General features: G+C 34.1%; 1 protein-coding gene across 5 annotated transcripts in view; it reads left to right on the top strand.

Moving 5' to 3' along the window:
• Positions 1-18,436, top strand: part of SNX13 (sorting nexin 13) — a 131,435-nt gene extending 112,999 nt beyond the window's left edge. For 4 of the 5 annotated variants that reach the window (XM_073898924.1, XM_073898927.1, XM_073898925.1 and 1 more), the window contains 7 exons: positions 1,321-1,431; positions 5,654-5,815; positions 7,282-7,353; positions 10,004-10,149; positions 10,394-10,462; positions 12,123-12,235; positions 14,897-18,436. In XM_073898924.1, the coding sequence (XP_073755025.1) occupies positions 1,321-1,431; positions 5,654-5,815; positions 7,282-7,353; positions 10,004-10,149; positions 10,394-10,462; positions 12,123-12,235; positions 14,897-15,144 (921 nt within the window). In that variant the 3' untranslated portion in view covers positions 15,145-18,436. The remainder of the gene's footprint in view (positions 1-1,320; positions 1,432-5,653; positions 5,816-7,281; positions 7,354-10,003; positions 10,150-10,393; positions 10,463-12,122; positions 12,236-14,896) is intronic. The other variant, XM_073898928.1, reaches the window with a different exon arrangement.
• Positions 18,437-19,326: the final 890 nt, after the last annotated feature.

Below are 19,326 nucleotides of genomic sequence, written 5' to 3'. Positions count from 1 at the left end.
TATGATTTGTATGACTCTTGTCAAACACTTTGGTTTTTTAATTTAAAACATTTTTTAAAGATTTTATTTATTTTGAGAGCAAGGGAGCACAAGTTGGGGGAGGGGCAGAGGCAGGGGCAGAGGGAATTGCAAGCAGACTCCATGCTGAGCACAGAGCCCAACTCGGGGCTTGGTCTCACAACCCTGAGATCCATCACCTGAGCTGAAATCGAGTCAGACAGATGCTTAACCAACTGTGCTACCAGGCACCCCAAACACTTTTTTTTTAATATGTTAGCTTTAATTGTATAAAAATCTGTATCAGTTACGTATAAGATTTAAAAGACTTTTTCCCAAATCTGGTGCCATAAATGTATCTGTTAAATATGGCTGTACCAAATACATTGTAGCTGATGAACTCAAGATATGTCAAAATATCTTCCATTGAAGTAATCAAGGTAGAATGTTAGGTTGTATCATTAACAGTTGTGAAAGCAGTATGTTCAGATTATTTTATGTACTTTCTATTAATGTTAACTTTAGAATTAGGATGTGATTAACATAACAGTTTACTAATGTGGATCTTTTTAGTATAAGCTTTAAGACCTGAAAATGGACTATAGTAGTCTCCTCCCCTTATCTGTGGTTTTTGCTTTCTGTGGTTTTACTTACCCACAGTCAGCCACGGCCAGGGTCCAGAAGCAGATTGTCCTTCTGATGAATTGTCAGAAGGTCAGTAGTAGCCTAATGCTGTGTCACAATACATATGTCATTCACCTCACCTCATCTAATTATGTAGGCATTTTATCATCTCTTATCATCACAAGAAGGGTGAGTACAGAATAGTAAGATATTTTGAGAGACCACATTCACAGTATATTGCATATACTTTTATTACAGCATATTGTTATAATTGTTCTATTTTATTATTATTAATCTCTTACTGTACCTAATTTATAAATAAAGCTTTATCACAGGAATGTATGTTTGTATAGGAAAAAACAGTGTATGTAGGGTTCGGTACTATCTTTGGTTTCAGGACTCCACTGGCGGGGTTGGAATATATCCCCCATGGAGAAAGGGGACTGCTATATAGTAAATACATTTGACAACTGTCACAGTAGATGCACTGAAAGTCAAAAAAGCAGATGGGAAGAATATATACCAAACTGTTAATGGTCATAGAATTATTGATGACTTTATTTATAAACTGTGTAATTGGTTTTTTAAATACAAAATTAAAATTCTGTACATGCTTAATTTTCTAGCAGATAAAGTTATAGATAGGAGTTAATTTCCAATACCATATCTATGTAAGATATCTTTTTTTTCCCCCATTAGTTACTATTAACTCCTGAAATGATGAAAGCATCCCCAGCTTTGGCTCACTATGTGTATGATTTCCTTGAGAACAAAGCCTACAGTAAAGGGAAAGGGGATTTTGCTCGCAAGGTAAGCAGACCATTGCATTGGTTTTCTTTATAGGTCTGTTTTCATGCATTTTTAAAAAAGATTTTAATTATTTACCTGAGAGAGAGTGAGAAAGCACAGAGGGAGAGCACAGAGGCAGAGGGAGAAGCAGGCTCCCCACTGAGCAGGGAGCCTGACACGGTACTCGATCCCAGGACCCCGAGATCATGACTTGAGCTGAAGGCAGCCTCTTAACTGACTGAGCCACCGAGGTGCTCCTTCATACATTTTTAAATAAAAGAAAATAAATTTATATTTGTAAGTTTTAAAAACGGAAAGTTTTATTAAATGCTTTTTGGCATGTTTATCTTCTATGGTTTATTAAGCCTGCTATTGATAGGCATACCTGATAAATATAAACTATTTTTACGTGTAGATTAAAATCTAGCAGGAGCTTAAAAGAAAGAAAAAAGACTTTGAAATAATGCAGTGAGGAACATTTGCCTAAGATAGATCCCAAGCTTTTCAATAACTTGAGAAGGAGCCATTTCTTACTGACAGGAAAGGTCTTTTACTTTGAGTGAGGATAAGAAAAATGCTAAATAGGTTATGTTCCTGAAAGTATTTATGCCCCTTGGGTGAAATCTTTATTATTTAAAATTTCTTTGGGGATATGGATCCTAAACTTGGAATTAGATGGTAGGTTAAGACAATAAATGACAAAGTGGTCAAATCGGGCAAGATAGTTTAGTGAGTGAGAACACAGACTTTGGAATTAGTCTTTGGTTTAAATCCCTGCTCTGCCATTTACTAGCTGTGAACTGCAACATGTTAGTTACTTCACCTTTGGTCCTTTAGTTTTCCCAAGAAATGAAGATACTGATCCTCATTTTACAGCATTGTACAAGTCAAATGTGATATTCCATGTATGACAGCACCTGGCACTTCATTAACTTCAGAATAAATGTTGCCTCTTTGTAGTAGTGGCGGTAGCCAGAGCCAGAGCAATAACAGCAGCTGGGAGGGCTGGGTGGATAGTGTGTAGGAACTCTGTAGTTTTATAATTTCTCAAAAGTCTAAAATTATTTCAAAATGAAAATTAAAAACAAACAAAAAGTGACTTCCCTGCCACTCCTCCCCGCACTCTCTGAAAAGACTTAAAAAAAAAAAAAGATTAAGGAATTGGTACAAAATAAGTAAGAATTAACTGGTACAGAATAAGTAAGAATTAAACATAAGAACTGTGTATGATTACTCTAGGGTATTGGGTTTTTTTAATTTTTTATTGTTATGTTAATCACCATTAATTACATCATTAGTTTTTGGTGCAGTGTTCCATGATTCATTGTTTATTCATAACACCCAGCGCTCCATGCAGAACGTGCCCTCCTCAATACCCATCACCAGGCTAACCCATCCCCCTACCCCCCTCCCCTCTAGAACCCTCAGTTTGTTTTTCAGAGTCCATCATCTCTCATGGTTCGTCTCCCCCTCTGACATACTCCCCTTTTCTTCCTCTCCTGTTATTAAGGTGTTGAGTTTTAACATCCAAGTGGATGTTAACATTTTTTAGTGGAGTGTTTTAATAACAAGTTCCGTATTATGTGCCTCATAATGGGGGGGGGGGAGGAACAGTGTGGTGGTATTGTCTTTGTATTTCATGATTGAAGTGATTGAGTTTAAATTTCAACTCTAAGTGGTTTTATTGTCAGTAGAGATGCCTTCTAGTGTTCCATCTTTTTGATATTTACCTTATTTTCCCTCAAGATTTTATCAATTTTAAGAACTAATAAATCAATAACAGCTTTTTTGAGATAAAAGAAATGTTACCTCAAATGTACACAATTTCTTTTTGTTGACCATAGTGCTATGTGTGTAGAGCATATATATGCTCTATATATCTGAATAGCTGTGTATTGCTTTTTAAAAATATTACCACTGGAATCTAAAGATCGTTCTGAATCTTTCTGGAAGTCCATAGTAACATACATTTTTTTATAAATCATATTGGCTGTTACCAAGGTCATCTTAACCTCTTAGATTGGCACAATAATTTTTATGCACATCAAGAATTAGGGGTTTTCACATTTCCTTTTTGGCTAAATTATAATTTAATATTTTTTCTTAATTTCACTGAAAATTAAGTAGGTATTAGAGAAATCATCTGCAAACATTTTCTCAGTGGCTATCAGAGCTTGAGAAATAATACTTTATAACATATTAACCTGGTCACACAATTGGTCTAGCCTTTCAAAATATGTGGGCAATTCCTAGGAAGAGTAACTAACAAACAGTCTTCCTTTATTCACACTGTTTCTTTCTATTCAGTTTGATATCTTTGTGTGAAGGCATTTTTTAAGCTATAGTTAGGGACCTAAATTGAAGTTAAAATTACTTTGTGTTGTTACTAATACACATAATTGAAGTGATAATGCAGGGAAAACATCTTTGGTAAGTCAGGCCAGGTGTATACTTATGCTGGTGATCCATAATTCATTCTTCTGCTTGGTAATTTACAAGTTTGTTTTTTTTGTTTTAAGCACGTGTTTTAATAACAAGTTGGAATTAGATGGTAGGTTTGTGGAAATGCTGTTTGTGGAAATCTTGTCATACAGTGATGGACTCTGTTTTTACGCTTCTGAAATTCTGCTTTTTTCAGGATTAGGCATCAAAATCACCTGTGGAGGTTTTTCCATCCCTCTACTTCACCATTCCCCGTCCCCAATACAGATGCCTGGGCTTTACCCTCAGAAATTGAAAAACGAAAAACAAAAAGGAAAAAGGAAAAAAAAAATGGATTCTGTAGGTCTAGGTTAGGGCACAGGCAACTATTTATAATTATTAACTAATTCATGATACAGATTTAGGCTCTCTTATTTTAAGAGTATCAGTGGTAGTTTAGCCCCATGTCTAGTGTGAGGCTACATATACACACACATACATAATTTTACCCACAAGTGCACACGCACAGAGTTAGCTTCATCTTTTTATCTCTGTATCTGTGTACCAGTGGTAGTGTTTTTTAGACCCTTCTTCGTACTTGTTTTTGTCCTTTGGTTCTCCTCTGAATTGTTCTGTTGTGACAATGTCCCTCCTAAATGTTGCATATTCCATCAAGCGTATCTAGAGCACTATTGACTAAGCTTAATCCAAAGAGTAATAAAACTCCCAAATTATTTTACGGCTATCTTGAAATTCACTTGTCGTTTATTATAGCACTTATTTAACCTTTTCTAGTTTTTCTTAATGGAAACCATGAAAACATATTAGAGTGAAGGAGTTTTATCTTCTTGATACCATCTCTTAACATTGTGCTATGTTTCTGAAGTAGTGGAGTTCAGTTTCTTTTAGTTTGGTTTTTTTTTTTGTTTTTGTTTTTGTTTTTTTGGTAGGGAACATAATTTGTTTCTGCATTAGTTCTTATGAGATTCACACTTTCTGGAAAATATTCTTGTAGATTTTTTTATGACTTTGATTTTGTGTCCCTTTTTTCTTTTTTTCTTTGTTTCTGTCTGTTAAAATTCTCAGAGTTCCATATGCAGACTATTTTGGTTTCTAGATGTTTCTTCCTTTCTTAATTGAAATTATCTGACATTTGTGCAGTCAGATGTCAATTTTAATGCTTCCTATCCCCCTGGAGATTATTCCTTTTTATATTTCTGATCATATTATCTTTTATGGTTTTTCTTTTCTGTCTTACTAAAGGATTCCATAGTCCCTCTATAGATTCTGAGCATGTAATGTAACCAAAAACTTATTTTAAAAAATAAATCTTAGTTACTTGTTAGTTACTTGAGCTTTCCACTTATTTTATCTGCTTGTTTATTTTTCATCGTCTCCTCAAAATACCTATGTTATTATTGCCTTGAATTGTAGCAGAAGTGTGTTGTGGCTAATTCCATTTGCACCAATTTCTGTTTTGGAAAATGTTTTATTTTATTTGTTTTAGCTTTCTTTAATAAGGCAGCCAAAACTTATAATTACTAGCAATATATTATATTTTTTGTATAAGCTAAAGCTTATATTTTCTAGCAATTGCCTTATCACCCCAGTTTTTTAATCATATATTTGTGTGTGAAAATACATTTTTAAGACAATACATTTTGAAGACAGTAGTTCTGTACTTTTAAAATGCAATGAGATGTTATAGACTAGAAAATTACTGCATTTTTCATGTGTGTTGCACTCTGTATTTTCCCAGGCTTCTCAGTTAAATAACAAGTCTGATACAATGAAGTCATGGTATAATATCTTTTCCCCTTAGATGGACACTTTTGTAAATCCACTTCGAAATTCTATGAGGAATGTTTCAAATGCAGTTAAATCCCTTCCTGATAGCTTGGCAGAGGGAATGACTAAAATGTCAGACAACATGGGCAAAATGTCAGAAAGATTAGGTCAAGACATAAAGCAATCATTTTTCAAGGTAAGAAGATGTTTTCAGTAATACCTACAGCAAACTATTTTTTAAATCAACTAAGATTTATTGAGCTTCTGCTTAGATTTACCTTATTTCTTTTGAGAAGTCCAGAGCTCCCTAGACACATAGTCTTATAAAGAATAAAAAAACTAAAGAGAATGAATTCTTATCAGAAATGGATACTGTGAAACTCAGTCACTCCTCAGGATTTGCTGTGGTAGGATTTTGAAAGCCAGTAAAGATAACAAACATCCTTTGTACTGTTATATTCTATTCCATTTTTATTTTATAATGCTATTAAATTTTAAAACAATAGCAAGTGCTGTGGTGCAAATTTGCTATACTAGTATTCATCAGGAAACATAAAGCCTAATTTCTCCTGCTTCACCTGACCAAGTGGCTAGGCTAGGAGATCAAAGGGAGGAAAACTCTCACAATCATCAGCGTCTGGGGCCATCCTTTACTTGGATATACAAGTGAGTGGTATAGAAGAGTTTCATAGAGAAACATTTTCATTACATTTGCAAATACAGGTAGCAGACCAAGTTGTTTGTTACTTTCTGAGTTATACTTTTTATAATTTTCACCCACTTGTTTAATGTTATAATCAAGAATATAAAAGAAAACTTGTTACTGTTAGAGTTTTCTATTTGTTAGATCATATTTGAAGAGTAAATATATATATATAAATATGGAATATAAATACACAATTTCTTTAAGAGACAACTCCTAAAATAATGTGTGTGTAAATCCATACTTTTCTACTTATTCTCATACTTTCTCTGATGCTTTATCTTTGTTTCTAATCATGGGGGGATGTACACTTAACACTGAAAATGAGGATTTTTGCAAGTGCCACTTCTGCCAATAACTACTCATATGACTTTGTACAGAAGTCACTGAGCTTTTCCCCATTCCTTTTTCCTTACCAGCAACATGAAGGAGTTATAATAGGTGATCTTGATGGTCCCTGCTGTGCTGACAAATGATTATCAACTAACACCGTTCTCTCCATTTTCCTCATAACTTATATTATCTAAAACAGGTTAATTAGTTTCTTAAGTCTGTTAACTTACTGTCAAGCTCCTTATGGTAAAATAAAGAAGATTGGAATTCTGTTCTCTGGCTGTGCTACTAACTTTTGGTTTTTAAATCATTTAACTTTTCTTAGCTTTAAGTTCTAAAAAGTACAGGGGTTTAACTAAGTAATTTCCCCCTCCAACTCAAAAGTCCATTTTTTTTAAAGAAAAAAATCTTTTGGTAATGAAGTAATCACACTTTAACATTGGGTTTCTAATTGTAGAGTGTTAATACTTTTTAATACTATACAAACTTTGTTTATATATCGTTCCAAAAATCAAATTAATTGCTACTATTATGCTTTATACTCATTTTGATTTATTATTGTATTCCTTCACTCTCTGCTTTAGTGTGTTTATTTTGTTCTGTTTTTATATATTTTTAAATGTTAGGTGCCTCCTTTAATTCCGAAGACTGACTCAGATCCTGAACATTGTCGGGTCTCAGCTCAACTTGACGATACTGTGAGTTAATTTTATTTTTGGTAGTATTCAACTGTAATTGAAATCATACTTGGTAAATCTTTTTAACTGACTAATGAAGTATAATATGTATACCTATTACTATATACCTATGTGTATATATTATATGTGTTAAGTTTGATGAATTCTTACAAACTGAACGTGTCCATATAATCAGCACTCTAAGCAAGAAACAGAATGTTACATCAATACCCCAGAAAGCCCCTAATGCTCTCTTCCTGTCACTATCCTCTCCCCCACCAAGGATAATCACTATCCTGACTTCTACCCTGCTTTTATACTTTATATAAATGAAACTGTAAGGTATGTACTCCTTTAAGTCTGGCTTTTTTTTTTTTTTTTTTTGCTCAACATTGTGATATTCTTCCATGTTGTTTTGTGTGATTGTAGTTTCTTCATTCTTGTGGACTTACAGTACTCCATTTTGTAAACATAGTATAATTTATTTGTTGTAATTTGAATAGTACTCCTGTGAACATTCTGGTACCTGTCTTTTGATTAAAAAATTAAGTATGCATTTCTGTTGGGTCTGTACTGAGGAATGGAATTCCTTGGTTAGAAGGTATTCATAAGTTCGGTTTTAAGAGATACTGTCAAATAGTTTTCCAGCGTGTTCATGCTGCTTACACTGCTGCCAGCAATGCATGAGGATTTCAATGCTCCATAGCCTGCCAACAGTCAATATGTTATGTCTTTTAAATTTTAGCCATTCTGGTTGTATCTCATGTGGATTTCCATTTCTCTGATGACTGTGGAAAAGTTGAACCTCTTTGCATATGTTTGTTGGCCATTTGGGTGTCTTGTGTCTCTAGCTCTTTCCTCTATTTTTCTGTTGGCTTGGCTGTCTTTGTCTTTTTTGATTAACAGGAGTGCTTTATATAATCTGAATAGTGGTTCTTTGTCAGATAAAAGTATTTGTGTATTGTGAATATCTTCTAGTTGGTGTGCTTTTGTGCAAAGTATATATATAATCTGTGCGTACTACAAGGTCACAAGGATCACCTGTGATTTTCTTTAAAATCTTTTTTGTTTTATCATGCCAAAATTTGGATTTCCCATTCATCTAGGATTGATTTTTGTGTATGGAGTGAGGGCAGTTGACCCAAGCACCATTTACTGAGAAGGTTCTCTTTTCCCAAGTGTACTGTTTCTCCCTTGTCACAAATTAGATTATTGTATATGTTTGGGTCTGGGCTTTGTATTCTATTAGGCAGATTTATTTTAAAGTCATAATTATCTCCCTTCAGTTTTTCATTGAATTTCTTATAATAAACTGTATTAAACAAAGATAATATTTTATTTGCTTTTTAAGGAGTATTTTATTGTGAGTTATGCTGGTATAACATCTATAACATCATACCTTCTTTTAAAAGTTTTTACAATTTAAGTATTTATTAGAATTACCATGTCTTACCAAACAAATGAGTATATACTCAATCAGAAAATAGAGAAGTATTTATTTGCCCTCTGGAGTGAAATCCATCTCTGCCCCCCAACCCCCCAGACCCCTCACCAACCCCAGCCATTCCTTGTTTGGTTTAGCTGTGAGTTTTCAATATGTGGAAGGGAAGGTGCACTAAGAAAATGTTTACAGTATGACAGTGAAAATAACTCATGCTATTTTCTCAAGATTTAAATTACAACATGGATGAGGAAATGATTGGAAAGAGTATCTTAGTGATGAAAGAATTATAAAAGTACTGGCAATTATATGCAGTTTGTAGTTCTAAATCTGTTTTGCTTTGTATATATTTTTTCACATCAAAGCTTTCTAGTTGTCTTTATTTTTTTTAACTTTTATTTTTTGAATTGAATTGAATTGAATATTCCCGTACAAATTTTTACTTGCTAAAATTTAAAAGAAAATTTTAGGGGCGCCTGGGTGGCTCACTCGTTAAGCATCTGCCTTCGGCTCAGGTCATGATCCCAGGGTGCTGGGATCAAGCCCTGCATTGGGTTCTCTGCCCTGCAGGAAGCCTGCTTCTCCCTCACCCACTCCCCCTGCTTGTGTTGCCTCTCTCACTGTGTCTCTCTCTGTCAAATAAATAAATAAAATCTTCAAAAATTAAAAAAAAAATTTTTAGAAGTATAGTGAAATATGCCTTTTGTAATAACTTAGCTATATACTGAATTTTATTTTAGCTTCTTTTTCCTGAAACTACCTAAGTACATACAGCGCACTAAGCAAAACATGTTATTTAGTGTAGATTGTGTTTTGTTCTATTAAATAAGGAGAAACGTTGAGACTATTTTGTTCTTTATCAAAAAGATGCTCCAGAAAATCGGCGAAGGGGGCCAGCATTTGCCTTATCAAAGCAGTACAGACTCTACTAAAAGTAAAAGAGCCAAATTATTTTTTCCTAAGACATCATAGATTCACTTTGAGAAGTTTTTTTCACTTCCAGTTTGGAATTGTAGGGTTGTAAAATTCTGTATTCTTGCAAAATGACTGTTAAAAACATATGTTTTTAAAATTAGAATGAAATGTTAGGTTATAAAGACTGTAGTATAACTTACTCTCTGATCTCTGAAATTGAGTATCAGTCATTTTGTAAAAGCAGCAGAAGTAGCCATTCATAGTAGATAAGTAACTCAAATAAATGTATTTTCATTTCTTCCCATATTTTTTCAGGTGGATGACAATATTCCACTTAGGGTAATGCTGCTTCTTATGGATGAAGTATTCGACTTAAAAGAGAGAAATCAGTGGTTGCGAAGGAATATCAAAAACCTACTTCAGCAGCTTATTAGAGCCACATATGGTGATACTATTAATAGGTACCAATTTTTTTTTTCATTCCTTAGAGCTGTTCTTACTTAGCTCTTAAACGTGTACTTCTGGAAGTAGATTGTTCAACCTTTATAGGAGAATTTTCTTCTCTGGGCCTTTTAAGGTCATTAAAACAGTCTGTTGCTTTCACAGATAATTTACATACCGATTAAGTTACTTCATGAAAAGAATGCTTATTTTATACACCTTTTAAAATTTTGACCCTACTAATTTAAATTTCTTTACTTTCAGAAAAATAGTTGACCATGTTGATTGGATGACCTCACCTGAGCAAGTAGCTGACTTAGTGAAACGTTTCAGGTATATCTTAAGACACAGTCACTTCTTTCAGGTAGTATAGAGTTTAGCATTGTTATCACTAATTAACATTCACTGCTTTCCTTTTCTTCCTGACCATAAAGTTGGTTTTAATCATCACTGATGAGCAAGACGACTTGTAAGAATTATAAACATTTTTTCCGTGGACCTTTTGATCTTTGTTTCTTTAAAACCAGAATAGAAAAGTATAAGAATAATCTTTAAGATGTTGGTTATATTTTATCACAGTAATGTGGCTTTAATGTAATTGAAATTCTTGATTTTAAATAAAAATTTTAAAAAATATGTATGTCTCTGGCTATGGACAAATTATTAACTATTTGAACCTCTGAAAAGAATACAAATTAAAAGCAGTGATACTCCAGTTCATATGTTCATCCTACAAAAATATTCTGAACCCCTCCTCTGTGCCTAGTATTTTGCCAGTCACCAGGGACTGAGATAAAATGCCACCCCTTCAAGGAGAGCACCGCATAGTCAAGAAATAAACCTCTTTTCTAAAAGTGAAAGATAAGCAAGGCATAAATATTCATGGCATCATGTACTCTAAAGTAACAGAAGCAAGAAAGGAGCTATCAATATTGAACATTACTTGCTTGGTGCTGTGCCATCTACTTTATGCATACTTCCTGATTTTACCCTATTTTATGAGATAGGGATTGGTCTCCATTTTGTTACGTGAAAAGTGAGGATTAGAGAAGTTGAGTGGCTTGTCCAAAAGCTCACATGCTGGAAAGCGGGGAACAGCAGTTTAATCTGAAGCTGAGTTTCTACCCACTATACCGTACTGTTCCAAAAGTTAGAGCACCTGTCCTGGCATGTACATTCTGTTTCAGGGCCGGTGAATGATGTTTGGTTCACTGTGGAGCAGTGATTCTCATGTTGGAATCACTTGGAAAGCTTTAAAAAGTACTGATACTTGGATCCCATTTCTAGAGTCTGAATCAGTAGAAGTCCTGAACGTGAAGATTTTTTTAAAGCTCACAGGTGTTTCTAATGTTCAGTCAAAGTTAAGAACAACTACTCTGGGGAGTCTCTCTCCCTCAGACCAAATTCCCAGATGGAAACTTAGTGTGTTCCGTTCTTGCCTTTGGCCTGTGAATTGGAGAATCGGAATCAAGCACGCTGAGCGAGTGGAGAATAGGGTATATATATATATGTGAAAGGAATGTTGTAATCAGTCTAACTGTAAGGTGTGGATGCAGGATTTGTTTTGTATTGGCTTACTTATAAGGGAACTGAGGGAGATTAACTATAAGGTATCCAAATTCAAGACATTATGGGGTTGTAGTTGGATTAGATGTTCAATCTCATTGAGATCAGAGGCCTACTTTGAGTTTAAATGGCTGTGATGTAGTCCCCTATATATTCCATTTTGCTGTCTTTTTCATTTGTTAGTGTTTATAAGTTATTCCAGGGCAGAATTCATCTGTTACTTCTCTTATGTATATCCTTTTACAACTAAAATTGAACGCTGCTCTTAGTTACTATTTGTTTGAATGTCATACCTCTATAAAATTTCAGAAGTGTTTCCACTTTCTACTTACATTTGCGTTTTCTGTAGAAAATTGGGATAATTTTACTGATTTATGTCATTAGAAAATGAAAATTTTTACAAAATGTATTTCATTTTCTTAAATAGAGATGCCTTTTGGCCAAATGGCATTTTAGCAGAGACTGTTCCATGCAGAGATAAAGCTATTCGAATGAGAACAAGAGTTGCAGGAAAAACTAAACTACTTTCAATTATGCCAGGTGAGTGAACAGATTTGGTAAAAATCTTATTAATTTGTAGTTCTTCTGAATTTTTGGCACCGAGCATGCTGGGTTAGCTGCCTATTGATTTTAGTAACTGCCATTTAATGGCTTACCATGAATCAGGCACTGTTGCTGTGCATTTCTCATATATTCTTCACTAACTCTCATAACAGAATTAAGAAGCTAGGCACTGTTAAACATTGCAGCTTTATATGTGAGCAAATAGAAGCTCAAAGAGATTAAGTAAGCCACTCCAGGTTTCAAGCTAGGAAGTGACTGTTGGGCTTCTGCTCCATGCTGAGCAGACTTGAAAGCCACTGCTTTTGATCATGAGAAAAAAGTGGTGCTTTTAACCACGTCATTTGCTACCTTCAGCCATTTTGAGAATAAAGTTGATGACAAAATATGTGACAGATGAATAAAAGAACATGAAGTGTGAGGTTTTCAGGAAGTATATCTGTTTTACTTCAGAGAACATATTCTTTGAAAGAATCCCTTTATGTAGAAACATTATTAATCTCAATTAAAACATGATTCCGAGGAAAATATACTTATTGGCATTCTTTTGGTCTAATTTGAATTACTTCTTTAGAACACTGCTATCTTAGACTCACTTTGTCCCCCTTTTGACTTCTCTCAATAAGAGGGCCTCTATAATATGAAAAGCAATTTTGTGTCGCTGGGTGGTTGTTTGGTCCCTTCTTTAGTTATGAATATCTTTGAAAATACTTAGATATCTCTTCTCCACATTTTGATTATGAATATAGAATGGAAAAGGAGTATTTATGAAGTTCATTAACATCATGTAATATCTATTTCTTTTTCTATAACTTTGTTTTTCTTTAACTTAGAACTATATAGTTCATTTTCATCATAGATGTAAAAATCTCTCTTCTGTCAGTTATGTTGGAAATTTGCCGCATGGCTATTAATTCTGTCCTACAGACTATCCTATTGTGTTTGGAGAAAAAAAGGAAATGACAGAAATAACATTTTAGAACAATAAATGACATTTATTAGATATTATTTAATATACTGTTAGCATAAACCAGATTGTGCTGTAGACTGATTTATATAGCTGAAAGAAACTAATGCATTTGTTCAGTGAGTGTTTCATGTGCCAGACACATTCTTTGCAGTAATCTTTGCCTTCTTGGAGGTTATACTCTATTAGGGAGCCACAGACAGAAGGCAGACAAATAAATAAAGGCCTGTATGTTAGCTCGTGGTAAGTGCTGATGAGACCAGTAGTGCAGGAAGAGGGAAGTGCTGGTTGGGGGCAGCTGTGTGAGAAGAGGACACTTGGGTAAAGACTTGAAGGAAGTGAGGCTAAATATAAAGGTATGAGTTTATATACACATAATCCCTTTCCTGTTTTTATTAGTAAATTCATAAGCCGTTTGCTTTAAATTACCCTGTACTCCTAGGTAGAAACATACCTTTTGGAAGTTGCATGGTTTTTTTTGAAAGCAGTTAAATAGTATTTACTGCTCTTGAGGCCCTGATTATAAATAATTAAGGGTAGTCATACATGTTCCCCTGTTCAACTATCTGTAATAACTTCGTGTTGCCTGGGAGTAAACTCCACACTTGGCTCACTCTGATAGCCATAGCACTTGTTCCCATTCTTCTCTCCACTTTTAAAAGCATCTTAAAATTTAGCCGAACTGTAGTGCCCCCATTTTTTGAACCTGCCTTGTTTTTCCCACTTAGTTCTCATTTGCTCGTTGTTGTTCTCTCCCCCAAAGCTAATCCGTCATCTGTTTGTGCCTGTCAAACTCCTGCTCCGGTAGCAAAGTCTCCTTCATTCATCACTTCCTTGAAGGGAACCTTTCTTTTTTTTTTTTTTTTTCTGGTTTTTAAAGATTTTATTTATTTATTTGAGAGACAGAGAGAATGAGAGAGAAAGCACATGAGATGGGGGTAGGGTCAGAGGGAGAAGCAGACTCCCTGCTGAGCAGGGAGCCCGATGCGGGACTCGATCCAGGGACTCCAGGATCATGACCTGAGCCGAAGGCAGTCGCTTAACCAACTGAGCCACCCAGGCGCCCACCTTTCTTGATTATATACCATGTGGAATTCTCCCCTCTGTAAACATCTTTATACTTGGGGTACTTGAATGGCACTGTTACTTTTGCAAGCTTTTTGAGATCGTTAATCAGCTTTCATACACCATTCCCGTACAGTATTTCTCACTGTGCGTTAGACACGGTAAGACCATTTGTATAGTGTTTTAGCCTTTGCAGATCACTTTTCACATTGTTTCATTAAAGCTCTCCAAATTCTTAGTTATAAGGATTTGGTTGTTATTATAAATCCCCATTTTACAGATAAGGAAACAAACTCAGGATGGGTAAATATCATATAGGTATTTAGGGACAGGATTGGAACTCTAATTTGGGGTTTCAGAGTCTAGACCCTGCTTCTTTTTTGTGGGTTTTATCATCCCCAATATCTATTCTTACACAAGTGGATGGATGCATGAAGACATGTGTAAATTTTAATCTCAGAATACATAGCTGAAACACATGAACTGAAGATCTCCTATTTATTACCCTGCTGTGTACTTCACATACTTTAAACTTAGAGGATAGTTTAGGCCTTGTGTTTCCTTTATATGAGTAATGAATTATGTTTTTTTGTCCCCTCTTCATTTAGATGAACTGAAGCACATTATTGGGGCTGAAACAACACGGAAAGGTATTCTTCGTGTTTTTGAAATGTTTCAGCACAACCAGTTAAATAGGAGAATGGTTTATGTCTTCTTGGAAGGCTTTTTGGAAACCTTATTTCCACAGTATAAATTTCGTGAACTCTTCAACAAACTGCATTCACGATCAAAGCAGATACAGAAATATAAACAGAAACTTCAAACTACTCAAGCGCCTTCTTTACAGAAGAGGTGACACTCCAATCTCTGAAGCTGGTGTTCATTTTGTCCAGGACTAATAATATGGACAGATCTTCTGGGGCTTAACTCATATACTGTCATGTCGCACCAGTCTTTTAGTGTCTCAAAATAGATTATTAATACATCCATAAGACTGTGGTTCTTCTCATCCTCGTCCATAATCCAGCCACTACCAAGAGAGATTTCTGTGTCTTAAATGATTTGGTGCATATTTTTGCAACATTGAGAGGATACTGCCCCCTTCGCAAGCAAGAATGACATTGGTCTCTTCCATTTCAAACTAATCAGCATTCTCCAGCAATGACAAAGTGCCAGAATGTATACGTGAGAGCTGAGGAAAGCACAAAACAACGGTTCACAGATAAACTGGCTAATTTGTTTAACCGTGGGCGACTGAGCAATGTATGATTTGGAGGGATTTGTTTTTGCATAATTTTATAGATCTTTATCAGAATTTTGATATAATGTGGATTAGCCAGGTGAATGATCTTTGGAACATCTGCTTCAGGTCTGGGGAAAGTGACAGGATGCCCTTAAAGTATGAAGTAACCTTATACCCTAATTACAGTTTTGTGACATAAAATAAAACCAATCAAAAACAGAATTTGATTGGATTTGTTATTATTGGTATAAAACAAATTTTAATTGATTCTTACGTGCTTTGGGGCTCTGTTTTGCTCTTATGGTACTCAATCATAAGTTTTCTTTTGGTATTCTGTGTGCAAAAAGAAGCATATAGTGGCACTCTCAGTTAAGTTTCAAAATTATTACAATTTTAAGAGATTACTGATTACACAATAGGGAGTATAATCTCGAAAGAACTGCCAAATACATTCTGTTATTTTAAAAACATGGAAATTAAAAAAAGAACAGCACCATTGACAGTTACAATGTGATCATTTTAAATTGTGTGATCTAGACATACCTTAGGTGATTGCAAAAGTAGCAAATCAAAGGATTAAATGAGCTTTTAGTCACATGTAAACAGACAAATTCCTAATTCTATTACTGTGTATATATATATATGAAAATAAATAATGAAAACAGAACTATAATATTTTTTAAAATATGCTTTTATTTATATTTTGCATAATGTAAAATTCTACTAAATAAAGCAAGTTGGCAAAACCCCTGGGTGTATACATTTAAGTCCCTGAAATAATTTTATACCAACAACAACAAATTACCTTTTCCAGTTCTGGGGCCTCTGCATTTATAGTTTTCTCATTCTCCGTTTGTCCATCTTAGAAGTCTTCATATCGCTTGTATGCAGGATTTCTGCATAGTTTTAAATACTTACACTGACTAAGGGTTTGGGTATGTCAGCATTTTTTGTTTTAAAAATATTTAACACTACAACCTTAAAATAGTGAAGCTACTTATCAGACCACTGAGCCAAGATCCTGGTATTAGAAGAACGTCTGGGTGCTTAAGATAAAGGGACAAAGTTTCGGTATCCCAGTTATTTGGGAGCTTTAAGATGGAAACAAGATGTTATTGTCTTGTTTTCACCGAGATCCTACTTACAAAGTGAAGCCTAATAACAGATTAAAGCCTTCCTTTAAAGCTTTATAATAATAATAATCATATTTATTAATAATGCTGTTGTGCATACTTAACAGTATGCATATATTCAGCATGTATTGCATGTCTAAAGAATTACTAAATGAAATCCCTTTCGTTGCAACTTGCAAATGAGAAAAGATCCTTATTGACTCTGGCAGAAGAAATAATACTTTTTCTTCCCAGTTTGTCTCACTGCTGTGGTCCCCCCTGCCCCCCATTCCCCAGGCTTTAAAGGTGAGGATTTGTGAAACATGTCTGTGGGAAGCATCAGCATGGCCATAGGTACAATGATTCTCAAATATACCCTTGCCCATTTCAAGTATATTTTTGACATAAATAAGTCTTAAGAGTAAACAAGAATTCATTTAAGAGCCTAGTGTGTACATATGAAAAGCATTTCCAGATAATGTGAGGAATGCTGGCCATCAACCAGGGAAAGAAAGAAAGGTCCTGCAAAATTGCAACTTTTCATAACAGAGCCCTGCAAAGTAACTGCAATCATACCAAAAACTATATGAGTAAATGGGTTTTTTAAGTAATTTTTGTTTCAAGAGTTTATATTTCAAAAGCAGAAATGTCAAATGGTAGTCTATGTAAATGGTTGTGCGTCTTCTCTATGCACATCTATGTTTTACATCAGAGAGAGCTGTGGTCATGCTAAAATTAGAGATACTTTCTGAATGACTTGGTCAAGCTGTGTGTAAAATATTTAATTCATAAGTCAAGTACAGTGTACTATGTTTAATAAAGTTATTACATTTAATGCATTTATTGCATATTTATAAATATATACCTGAAGAGGCTTTAAGTCTTCTGATATTTGATTTTTTGAATGTGTTTTTAAGTCAGTGGTGCCTTTAGGCAAGAACCTTCAAAATTAATCATCCTTTTTTGGGCTTTCTGATTTTTTCAGGTAACAAACTATTTAGGAACCATCACTACTAATAGTTGATTCACCTAAAAATTGGTTGTATGATTTAAATATAGCGCTTAGCTGGGCATTTCCTCTGATTAGGGTGTTCTGAATAGTTGCTGAAAAAATTGTGCCATTGACCAATGGATACACTTGGTTAGCCTTAATTTTTTTTTTTTTTAATTAAAAACTTTCTTGAGTATTTCTGTTGGCTCATTTTAAGTTTGTGCTGCTGGTGTTTGGAAAAAAATCAAACAGTTAAGTGCTACCAGAAAGTGTATCAATTTTTAAAAAATTAAGAACAATATAAATTTCACAATCTAAAATTTTAATTTTGTGCAATATTTTCATTTAATGCATGTGTATTTGAGTAATTGTAAAATAAATGAATTTTTAATGTTTTGAGATCTAGTTTAAACTGTCTTCTTAACCCAACAACTTACATTCCGTTGTTGCTGCATCCTTTTATTTAAGGACTTGTTTTAAAAGTCTTTTTTGTCACTCCTTGTAAAATTCTTTTGTTATTAGTAAATTTTGCTTATAGGAGCATGGCTCCTGTATTACAAGGGAAAAATATAAAGAGCACATCTTAGGATTATAGTTGTTAAAAGATAACTTGTGCATATCATTGTACAGTAAATGTCAACTGTGTGCCTAACTATTCTATCAATACTTTCCTTCTTTAACAAAGAAGAAACAACAATCAGAATGTCAGTTATTTTTATTGAACTAAAAAGAAGATTAAAATTTTTATTTGGTTTGCGTTATGTTCTGTCCATTAGAAAATACTAATAAAATATTAACAAACCTTTTTGTTGAATTTATTTAGTAGTGATGTATTCTTATTACTTTAAAAAGTGCTTGCTCAATGGTCTTATTTTTAGTATCTGTGTGTATTTTCCCTTCTTTTTATTTTAGAAATCAAGCAATTTCAGTTCCATATTGATAGAAGAGCTGTTGAGTGATTACTGATAACTTACTGAATTTAATTTTTCCATTTATGGGGCAAGTAATTTACAACCACAATGTTCTAGAAACTTCATACTTACCTATCATACAAAATTATAAAGTCATTTTCCCATAGAAAGAGCTGTAATAAGTAGTCCACTAACAGTTTTTATTTGGTCTTATTTTTAATTCATAGTCTGCCTAATATTTTAGATGTTTCAGTTTTAAAGGCAACAGATTCAGTACTCACAATGTGGCTCTGTCTGGTTGGTCATAATATTTTCAGTCTTTATCTGTATCCATAGACTTCTCAGACATCAGCTGTGTGAGTACTTTTACTCTGCTCTGGACAGGCATAGTATTTGTCAAAGTGCATCCTGTAAAATATTGGTCTCTTTAAGATGTTTCTGGGCAGTAATTTTATACTTCTATGTAACTTATGCAAATCTACGTACTCTTCCAAACCCTAAAATGTTCCTTTACAATCCAGATGAAAACTATGAAAGTTTCTGAAAAGTTCTGGAATAAATAAGCCTATTTAATTTTGTTTACCTAACTTCCCAAACCACAGAATTTTTTTGTCATCAACACCTATTAATAGCTTGATGATAATGTTCCCAAGGAACATGATTTGAAAAACCTTAGATGGGGTGAAAAAAAGGTGAAGCATCTTTAGTTAGGGCATAAACTCTAGATAGAATATAAACCAATGGATTTGGGATATGAAGTTTTACTTTCAGTCTGTCATTC

Source organism: Callorhinus ursinus, unplaced genomic scaffold, assembly GCF_003265705.2.
Source record: "Callorhinus ursinus isolate GAN/ISIS: 27379988/994484 unplaced genomic scaffold, GSC_fseal_2.0 scaffold12, whole genome shotgun sequence".
Lineage (NCBI taxonomy): Eukaryota > Metazoa > Chordata > Mammalia > Carnivora > Otariidae > Callorhinus > Callorhinus ursinus.
The sequence above is the reverse complement of the archived record's forward strand: the minus strand, read 5'-3'. Positions and strand labels throughout refer to the sequence as shown.